General features: G+C 46.5%; 1 protein-coding gene across 4 annotated transcripts in view; it reads left to right on the top strand.

The window, feature by feature from the left end:
• The window catches only part of EXOC4 (exocyst complex component 4), a 281,528-nt gene that overhangs the window by 110,294 nt on the left and 160,797 nt on the right, over positions 1 to 10,437 (top strand). For all 4 annotated transcript variants that reach the window (XM_039324739.1, XM_039324738.1, XM_039324737.1 and 1 more), the window contains one exon: positions 2,291 to 2,379. In XM_039324739.1, coding sequence (XP_039180673.1) covers positions 2,291 to 2,379 — 89 coding nt within the window. The remainder of the gene's footprint in view (positions 1 to 2,290; positions 2,380 to 10,437) is intronic.

Genomic DNA, 10,437 nt, shown 5'->3' with positions numbered 1-10,437 from the left:
AATGATGTTGCTGCTTAATTAAAAAATCTTTTGAAACATTACAGTACGGAAAAGCCAAACAGACACAGGTGTTCAAAACCTACTAAATGCCCGGCAGCTAGGATTTATGTATTATGTAGAACAGAACCCAATAAAAACCACAAGCAGTGTTTGATAAAAAAAACAACACCACCTCAATACACTCCAGGACAATACCATAAAATAGAGTTTGGATAAAATAAGGCCAAGAGGCAACGGTCAAAGCAGATTGCAGACACACAACAGGTTGTTTATAGAAAAAGAAAGAAAAAAAAAGCCTCCAGAACAGAAACAGTTTTGTGTATCTGCACAAAGGTGCTTTGTATGAGTTGGGAGAACAACCAAGAAGCCTAGTTTTCTTTTACCACTAGACCAGAGGTAGACAACCTTGGCTCTTTTATGACTGGTGGACTTCAACTCCCAGAATTCCTGAGCCAGCCATGCTGAGGGGAAAGGGAGTTTCGAAGCTGAGCCAGGCTGGCTCAGGAATTCTGGGAGTTGAAGTCTACGAGTCATGAAGGGGCCATCGTTCCCTCATGCTGACTCAGGAATTCTGGGAGTTGAAGTCCACGAGTCATAAAAGAACCCAGGTTGCCTACCCCTGGTCTAAGTCCTCCTGTTGTAAGCGGTGAGCCTCCTAGGGCAGGGGTAGGCAACCTCGGCTCTTTTCTGACTCGTGGACTCCCAGAATTCCTGAGCCAGCCCTGCTGAGGGGAAAGGGAGAGGTTTACAAGCTGAGTCATGCTGGCTCAGGAATTCTGGGAATTGAAGTCCACCAGTCATAAAAGAGCCAAAGTTGCCTACCCCTGGTCTAGGAGGCTCACCGCTTAGAACAGGAGGGCTTAGACCAGGGGTAGACAACCTGGGCTCTTTTATGACTCATGGACTTCAACTCACAGAATTCCTGAGCCAGCATGAGGGAACTATGGTCCCCTCATGACTCGTGGACTTCAACTCCCAGAATTCCTGAGCCAGCATGAGGGAACTATGGTCCCCTCATGACTCGTGGACTTCAACTCCCAGAATTCCTGAGCCAGCATGAGGGAACTATGGTCCCCTCATGACTCGTGGACTTCAACTCCCAGAATTCCTGAGCCAGCATGAGGGAACTATGGTCCCCTCATGACTCGTGGACTTCAACTCCCAGAATTCCTGAGCCAGCATGAGGGAACTATGGTCCCCTCATGACTCGTGGACTTCAACTCCCAGAATTCCTGAGCCAGCCTGGCTCAGCTTGGAAACCTCTCCCTTTCCCCTCAGCATGGCTGGCTCAGGAATTCTGGGAGTTGAAGTCCACAGCTCATAAAAGAGCCAAGGTTGCCTATCCCTGCACTAAAGCAATATGGGAAGTGTTTGAATTTGTTTTGCTAAGAAAACCGTTATAGGTAGTCCTTGACTTACAACCATTTGTTTAGTGTCTGCTAAACAAATGGCATGGAAAAAGGGACTTATATCCATTTTCCATGCTATAATGGCATGGAAAAAGGGACTTATGTCCGTTTTTCACACTTTACCACCATTGCAGCATTCCCCCACGATCATGTGATCAAAATTTGGACGCTGGGCAACTGGCATGTACTTAGGACAGTTGCAGTGTCCCAGTGGTCACCTGGTCGCCTTTTGCTTAACAGCAGGAATTTGGAGTTCAACTGCGGCTGTACGTCAAGGACATCACCACAGGTTTTGTTGCCTGAGCAGGGGGTGGGACTAGAAGACCTCCAAGGTCCCTTCCGACTCTGTTATTCTGGAAAAAAAGTGACTTCTAACTGTTTTTCACAGTAACGACGGTTACACCATCCCTGTGGTCACGTGATCAAAATTTGGAAGGTTGGCAACTGGCTTGTACTTAATGACGGTTGCGGTATCCTGTCCAAAGTTGCCCTGTGATAAGATGGGTTTGTAAAATTAAATTAAATTAAATTAAATTAAATTAAATTAAATTAAAATAAAAATAAAAAGTTGGAAGGGACCTTGGAGGTCATCTAGTCCAACCCCCTGCTCAGGCAGGAAACCCTATACCATTTCATAGAAATGGCTGTCCAGTCTCTTCTTTAAAACTTCCAGTGTTGGAGCATTCTCCGCTTCTGGAGGCAGGTTGTTCCACTGGTTAATTGTTAAGTTAAGTTCAGTTAAATATAAAAGTAATAAAATAAGATAAAATATACCCACGTGTAATCGAGACAGAATTTACAATTGTATGGAAATCTGGCAGCAGAGACCACCACCCTGTGCTAGCTCAGGATGTGCCGTGACGTGTTGTGTTTTGTTGCAGGTTTGAGTCCTCTTCCCATGCCATCAGTATGAGCACGTACTTGCAGGAACAACGGAGAGAACTGTACAGCCGGAGTGGCGAGCTTCAAGGTAGGACATTGATTATATAAACCAGTGGTTCTCAACCTTTTTAATGCCGCGACCCGCAACCGGTCGTAAGTCGAGGACTACTCAACCGGTTGTAAGTCGAGGACTACTCAACTGGTGCAGCACCGTTTGCAGAATGGGACTTTTGGTGGGCTCAGCAGGGCAGAGAAAGCCTGGACAATTTCTATTGGCTTTCAAAAGCCAATAAAATAAAAGGGAGTAGCACAGCTAAGAAAAAGGGGGAAAAAAATGGCGGACTGCGTTCTTTGGCGACCCCCGTGAAATGGTCGTTCGACCCCAAATGGGGTCCCGACCCACAGGTTGAGAACCACTGATATAAACAAACGCCGTTCAAAATAGGCCTCCGTCTCCCACGAGGGGGTTTGAATCCGCTTGTTTGCAAGGAAGCCAACATAAACCCAGACGGCAAGTTTGGAATGCTGGTTAATAGGTCAATGTTGCTAGCAAATAGCATGTTCAGCGCACTCAACACGGAAGCTGCAACGGGCCTTTCTGAGTGCCAATTTTGAAAGCAAAGTAAGGATGCTTTTTGACAGAAGAGACACATCTGTAAGTTGGGGTTGAGCTGTGGGGTCCTCGGCGCCCTCTGAGCTTGGTGGTATTCCCGGTAGACCTTTCATCACCCAACTAGGTAACATCGTCAGGGATAGGAGTGAATGAGGTTGGTTCTCTTAACAGTTCAGGAAGCGTGCACAGAAGCGGGAAACGGGACTGTTTGATTTTCTAGCTTTTTTGACTCTGAACACAGCCATTTATTGTGGCTTCTTCCACACATTCTGCAATGAAATATGAACTCGCTTAGGAACCGTTCCTAAATCGTTCAAATCCCCGTGGACGATAATAATAATAATAAAGTTAGAAGGAACCTTGGAGGTCATCTAGCCCAACCCCCTGCTCAGGCAGGAAACAGTATACCATTTCAGACAAATGACTGTCCAGTCTCTTCTTAAAAACTTCCAGTGTTGGAGCATTCACCGCTTTTGGAGGCAGGTTGTTCCACTGGTTAATTGTTCTCACTGTCAGGAAGTTTCTCCTTAGTTCTAGGTTGCTTCTCTCCTTGATGAGTTTCCATCCGTTGTTTCTTGTCCTGCCTTCAGGCGCTTTGGAGAATAGCTTGACTCCCTCTTCTTTGTGGCAGCCCCTGAGATACTGGAAGACTGCTATCATATCCCCCCTCGTCCTTCTCTTCATTAAACTGGACATACCCAATTCCAGCAACCGTTCCTTATATGTTTTAACCTCCAGTCCCCTGATCACCTTTGTTGCTCTTCTCTGCACTCTTTCTAGAGTCTCAACATCTTTTTTACATTGTGGTGACCAAAACTGGATGCAGAATTCCAAGTGTGGCCTTACCAAGGCCTTGTAAAGTGGTATTAATACTTCACGTGATCTTGATTCTATCCTTCTGTTAATGCAGCCTAGCACTGTGTTGGCCTTTTTGGCAGCTGCAGCACACGGCTGGCTCCTATTTAAGGGATTGTCCACTAGGACTCCGAGATCCCTCTCACCGTTGCTACTATTGAGCAAGATATCCCCTATACTATACCTGTACATTTGACTACTGAGCCTAGCAGTCAAAAACTGCAAAATGGGGCTTATAGGTTGAAAATGTAAAGGAGGAGCCCACCCCCCATATTATCAATTAGAAGCTTTATTGCTTCCCCTGGAGAACGTGCCAGAGAGGGCCCCGCAATAGCCTTGCCGTTCATCATCATAAACACAGAGATAAAATTGTCCATATTTATTTGCTGAGGCCGTGCTCAAAGCACATTTTAAAGTGTCTGCTTATTGATCTCAGAAGCAGGAGCAGCTGTCGGCTGTAAGGATCTGCTCCATCTTTGTCAGCATGCAAGGCTGAACGTGAACCCATCTCTTGCCCAGCTCTGTTGTATCTGTCGCCCCCAATTACTCTTTCTATTTTGATTTCTCTACTTCTCCCATATCATGCCTTCACGGATTCCTGTTAGACTGGCGGTTCCGTCTTGAGGTTGCCGAGGATGAAAGATTTATTGTCGATTCCTTGGTGGCCTCTGAGCTTGGTTGTTTTCTTGGCAGACCTTTCATGACCCAACTAGGTCATATCATCAGTGCTAGAAGGGAGTGGGGCAGTGGTTCTCAACCTTTTTAATGCCGCGACCCCCAACCGGTCGTAAGTCGAGGACTACTCAACCGGTCGTAAGTCGAGGACTACTCAACTGGTGCAGCACCGTTTGCAGAATGGGACTTTTGGCGGGCTCAGCAGGACAGAGACAGCCTGGACAATTCCTATTGGTTTTGGAAAGCCAATAGAATGAGACTCTATTCAAGAGAGTCTATTCTATTGGCTTTCAAAAGCCAATAGAATAAAAGGGAGTAGCACAGCTAAGGAAAAGGGGGGAAAAAATGGCGGACTGCGTTGTTTGGCGACCCCCGTGAAATGGTCGTTCGACCCCAAATGGGGTCCCGACCCACAGGTTGAGAAGCACTGGAGTGGGGTTTGCAGAGAGGAGGAGGAGGAGGAAGAGGAGGAGGAGGAGGAGCAGCAGCAGCGGTGGTGGTGCTGTGGTGTCCTTATTTCTCTCTGAGCTTGACTGTTTTCTTGGCAGACATTTCATTACCCAACTAGGTAACATCATCAGTGCTAGAAGGGAGCTGATTTGGCTCTATGTTTATATACAGGTATATTAGGCTAGCCCCTTGCTTGGGCAAGACAGTGGGACCTCGCAGTTCAAAGTGGAGCTGCAAATATTCTCTCTTAAAGGTGCTTTATTTTATGCATTTTTTCACACTCATGGCCTGGATTAGGTTGCTTTCCGGTAGGAAGCTTAGACCAGCGGTAGGCAACCTTGGCTCTTTTATGAGGCGTGGATTTCAACTCCCAGAATTCCTGAGCCAGCATGGGGGAATTATAGGCCCCTCATGACTCGTGGACTTCAACTTCAATTGAGCCGAGGTGGCGCAGCAGTTAGAGTGCAGTACTGCAGGCCACTTTAGCTGACTGTGTTCAGCAGGTCAGCGGTTCAAATCTCACCGGCTCAAGGTTGACTCAGCCTTCCATCCTTCCGGGGTAGGTCAAATGAGGACCCAGATTGTTGGGGGCAATGTAAATATATATATATATACATTGCTTACTGGTGTACACTGCTTAGAGAGTGCTTGCACTTAAAGCAGTATATAAGTCTCATGAATAAATAAATAAATAAATAAATAAATAAATAAATAAACTCCCAGAATTCCTGAGCCAGCATGGCTCAGCTTGGAAACCTCTCCCTTTCCCCTCAGCATGGCCGGCTCAGGAAATCTGGGAGTTGAAGTCCACCAGTCATAAAAGAGCCAAGGTTGCCTACCCCTGGCCTAAGTCCTCCTATTTTAAGCGGTGAGCCTCCTAGCTCAGAGCTAGGCAACCTTGGCTCTTTTATGATTCGTGGACTTCAACTCCCAGAATTCCTGAGCCAGCCATGCTGAGGGGAAAGAGAGAGGTTTCTAAGCTGAGCCAGGCTGGCTGAGGAATTCTGGGAGTTGAAGTCCGCAAGTCATGAGGGGGCCCTATTTCCCCCGTGCTGGCTCAGGAAGTCTGGGAGTTGAAGTCCACGAGTCATAAAAGAGCCAAGGTTGCCTACCCCTGGTCTAGGAGGCTCACCGCTTAGGACTTAGGACAGGGGTAGGCAACCTTGGCTCTTTTTTGACTCGTGGACTTCAACTCACAGAATTCCTGAGCCAGCATGAGGGAACTATGGCCCCCTCATGACTTGTGGACTTCAACTCCCAGAATTCCTGAGCCAGCATGGCTCAGCTTGGAAACCTCTCTTCCCCCTCAGCATGGCTGGCTCAGGAATTCTGGGAGTTGAAGTCCAAGAGTCATAAAGGAGCCAAGGTTGCCTAGCCCTGGACTAGACGTTAGCTCTACCGGTAGTAGCTTTGAAGGGCAAGAACGGGAAAGGACCCTGGATTCAGAGGGCAAAAGGGATTCGTAGTACAATTAATTACCTCTTTGCAACTCTTTAAATTAGTGTTTCTAAAGGTGTGGACTAAAAACCCCCAAAGGTCCATCAAAACCTTCCCGGAGGATCTGCCAGGTCAAAATTACACATAGTCCTCGAATCACAAGCACAAGTAAGCCCAAAATGTCTGTCGTTAAGTGAGACAGTTGTTAAGTGAGTTTTGCCCCGTTTCACGTCCTGTTTTTGCCCAAGGTGTTAAGTGAATCACTGCAGTCGTTAAGTTACTAACACGATTGTTAAGTCAATCCGGCTTCCCCTACTGACGTTGCTTGTCGGAAGGTCGCAAAAGGGGATCACGCGATCCCGAGACTCTGCATCTGTCATAAGTACATGCCAGTTGCCAAGCCTCTGAATTTGGATTACGCGACCACGGGGAGGCGGCAACGGTCGCAAGTCTGAAAAACAGTCCAATGTCCCTTTTCTCAGTAATGTTGTCACTTTGAACGGCCACTCAGCGAACCGTTGTAAGTCGAGGAGGGCCTGTACTAGGGTGCGATTCTGTACTAATTCTACTGCCGTTTTTGTAGCACAAGAATTAAAAAAAAAAAACCCGCCGTGTTCTCCTTCCCCCCCCATCTTTTTCTCTTTCTCTCCTTCCCCCCCCCCCCCCCGTCAAGTTGCGTGCCCTCTGTTTGATAATCTCATTTCCCGCAAAAAATCAAAATCAAAATACCGGCAATTTCATCCTCCCAGAGTGTTAATTGTGACCTTGCTCCGTTGCTAATCAAAAAATGGGATGTTTTGCATGAAAACGGGGCTCTCATTAATTCTGTCATAAAGCACCTTGGTTTTTTTTAATAACCCCGCCTTGATTGGGTAGTCTTGGAGAAGACGGGGGCTGCTAAGCTCCTAAACCCAGGGGAAAAAAAAAAAACACCGTGGAAAGGAAATGATAAGAGGGCGAGAAGATTCATCGGACTGACGGTCGAACCCAAGGAGACACCTTTCCCGGCTCAAATTTCAGATCGCGCCCCGCATCTGGCAAAGAAGGATGACAGAGGCAGATGTGGGGGACAGACCCTGCCGTTCTCTGAGGAGGAAAAGCAGTTTGTTCTAAGGGGTTTTCTGAGGAAAATATGTGTCCTTGGGGCTCTCTGAGCTGGGTTGTTTTCTTGGAGACGTTTTATGACCCAGCTAAGTTACATCATCAGTGCTAGAAGGGAGGGGGTTTGCAGAGTGGAGGAGAATGAAATGGGGGGAGGAGGAGGAGGAGGAGGAGACTGACTGTGTGGGGGGTCCCTGGTGCTCTGTGAGCTGGGTTGCTTTTTTGGAGACGTTTCATGACCCAACTATGGAACATCATCAGTGCTAGAAGGGAGGGTGTGTATGTGGAGTAGTGGAGGAGGTAGGGGAAAAGGAGGAGGAAGAGGACAACTGTGGGGTCCTTGGTGCTCTCTGAGCTTGATCCTTTTCTTGATGTTTTATAACCCAACTAGGCAACGTCATCTCTGCTAGAAGGCTTGTGCTAGAGGGTTTCTAAGCACTGATGATGTTACCTAGTTGGGTCATGAAACGTCTGCAAGAAAACATCCAAGCTCAGAGAGCATCAAGGACTCCACAGTTCTCCTCCTCCTCCTCCTCCTCCTCCTCCTCCTTATTCTTTCTCTTTCTTTCTCTCCCCTTCCTCCTCCCCCTCTCCTTAAACCTTATTCCCTTCTAGCCCTGATAATGTTACCTAGCTGGGTCATGAAACGTCTACAAGAAAACATCCAAGTTCAGAGAGCACCAAGGACCCCTAGAGTCCTCCTCCTCCTCCTCCTCCTCCTCCTCCTCCTCCTCCTCCTCCTCCTCCTCCCTGCAACCCCATCCTTTCTAGTACTGATGATGTTGCCTAGATGGGTCATGAAATGTCTGCAAGAAAACATCCATGCTCAGAGAGCACCAAGGAGCCGACATTTCAACTCTGACCTACAAATATTCTTTCCTGTTGGAATGTCATTTCCCTTTGTAGATATGTCCACGTGGGCAGACTGGATAGCTGAAACTTTAGATAAAATAAGCCACAATGAATTGCAGACTCCTTGAAGGTACGGGTGTTTCTGGGAATGCAAGGTAAGACAGATAAGGGGAAGTCTACCAAATTCCTAGTGAGCGACTTGAAGAATAGAGGAATATATGTTCGTATTGCCGTCAAAAACTGCTTGTCCCGGACAAAACGTAACACATTAGGCCAGTGTTTCCCAAACTTGACAATTTTAAGGCATGTGGACTTCAACTCCCAGAATTCCACAGCCAGCAATGCTGGCTGTGGAATTCTGGGAGTTGAAGTCCACATGCCTTAAAATTGTCAAGTTTGGGAAACACTGCATTAGGCAAAAGAGAGATGGATTATGCACTTCTGCAGACAGGAACGCCTGCCTCTGAAGCAAAACAAAAGTCTAAATTAATTGAGACGGTTAGCACTTCTTTACCAGCTGTCAAGAAAAGACTAAACACTGGAGAAATACTATGTAGATAGTTTCCTTGCCATTTCAAGGTTTTTTGTTTGTTTGTTTAATGAGTTGCTTGATAGTCTTAGTAAGTTTATTCCCAGACTTATCTGCCCAAGGACTCTGCCAGCTTCGATTGTAGTTAAGGGGCTGGTCACGAAAAAGAAGCAAGAATTGGTCTCAGGACAGGCGAGGGGAGATGTTGTCTTAAATGGAGAAGAGGTAAGGAGCATTAAAACACTCTGTCTTGGCCTAGCCCACCTCACAGGGTTGTTGTTGTTATTGTTGGGGAATAGGAGGAGGAAAGAGTATTAGGTACGTTTGCCATCCTGAGAGACTTAGAAAAGTTATTAATTTATAAAATTAATAAAGGTGGGATTTAAAAAAATCAAGAGAGAGGAAGGAAGAAAGGAAGGAAGGAGATGAAAGGGAGGGTAAGAGGAAGAAGGAAAGGAGGGAGGGAGGGAGGAAAGGAAAAGAGAAGGGAAAGAGAAGAAGGAAAAGGAAGGAAGGAAGGAAGGAAGGAAGGAAGGAGATGAAAGGGAGGGTAAGAGGAAGAAGGAAAGGAGGAAGGAAGGAAAGGAAAAGAGAAGGGAAAGAGAAGAAGGGGAAGGAAGGAAGGATGAAAGGGAGGGTAAGAAGGGAAGGGAGGAAGGAAGGAAGGAAGCAGATGAAAGGGAGGGTAAGAGGAAGAAGGGAAGGAAGGTAGGGAGGAAGGAAAGGAAAAGAAGGGAAAGAGAAGAAGGAAAAGGAAGGAAGGAAGGAAGGAGATGAAAGGGAGGGTAAGAGGAAGAAGGGAAGGAAGGGAGGGAAGGAGGAAGGAAGGAAAGGAAAAGAGAAGGGAAAGAGAAGAAGGGGAAGGAAGGAAGGATGAAAGGGTAAGAAGGGAAGGGAGGAAGGAAGGAAGGAAGCAGATGAAAGGGAGGGTAAGAGGAAGAAGGGAAGGAAGGTAGGGAGGAAGGAAGAAAGGAAAAGAAGGGAAAGAGAAGAAGGAAAAGGAAGGAAGGGAGGGTAAGAAGGGGAGGAGGGTAAGATGAAAGGGAGGGTAAGAAGGGAGGAAGGAAGGAAGGAAGGAAACATGGTTATAATGCTATCCAGGTGTAGGCAGTTACCAAAGAGATCTGTTGCCATCCCATTTAAATGTTCAGAAAAAAAGCCCAACCTGAAAGAAAATGGGGGCCTAATAAAATCCAAATTGAAGGAGAAAGTCAAGAGAATTAAATTCGTTGTCAATTAAGAAAGGTGTCACCGAATCCAAAAGGATACCCGATCGAAGAAAGTTAGAGGAAAAAAAAAAAACAGCTTAAGGGCTGAATCCCCCCTAAAATTAAAATTTCAGTTGTACAATCTTCTTTCCCTCGAAATGGAGAAGGGTCTCGCTAAGACACATTTTCCGTTCCGAAGCAGCAGAAATCGTGAGAGAAGAGGAAAAAACCGAGATGACAAAATAATGAAAGAGGGGCTGAAGAAGTTAATTATGGGAGCAGAGCCATGTTAATCAACAGGAGCAAAATAAAAAATTCAATAGTCTGGCAGCACTTTGTCCAACTGACAAATTACATTAAAAACTCCTAACCTTGACCTATCATCATAGGCAGATGAGCTGTAGCTCAGGAAAGCCTAGGCTTTCT

The sequence above is a fragment of the Crotalus tigris genome, unplaced genomic scaffold (assembly GCF_016545835.1).
Source record: "Crotalus tigris isolate CLP2741 ecotype Arizona unplaced genomic scaffold, ASM1654583v1 scf7180000024308.805542, whole genome shotgun sequence".
Lineage (NCBI taxonomy): Eukaryota > Metazoa > Chordata > Lepidosauria > Squamata > Viperidae > Crotalus > Crotalus tigris.
The sequence above is the reverse complement of the archived record's forward strand: the minus strand, read 5'-3'. Positions and strand labels throughout refer to the sequence as shown.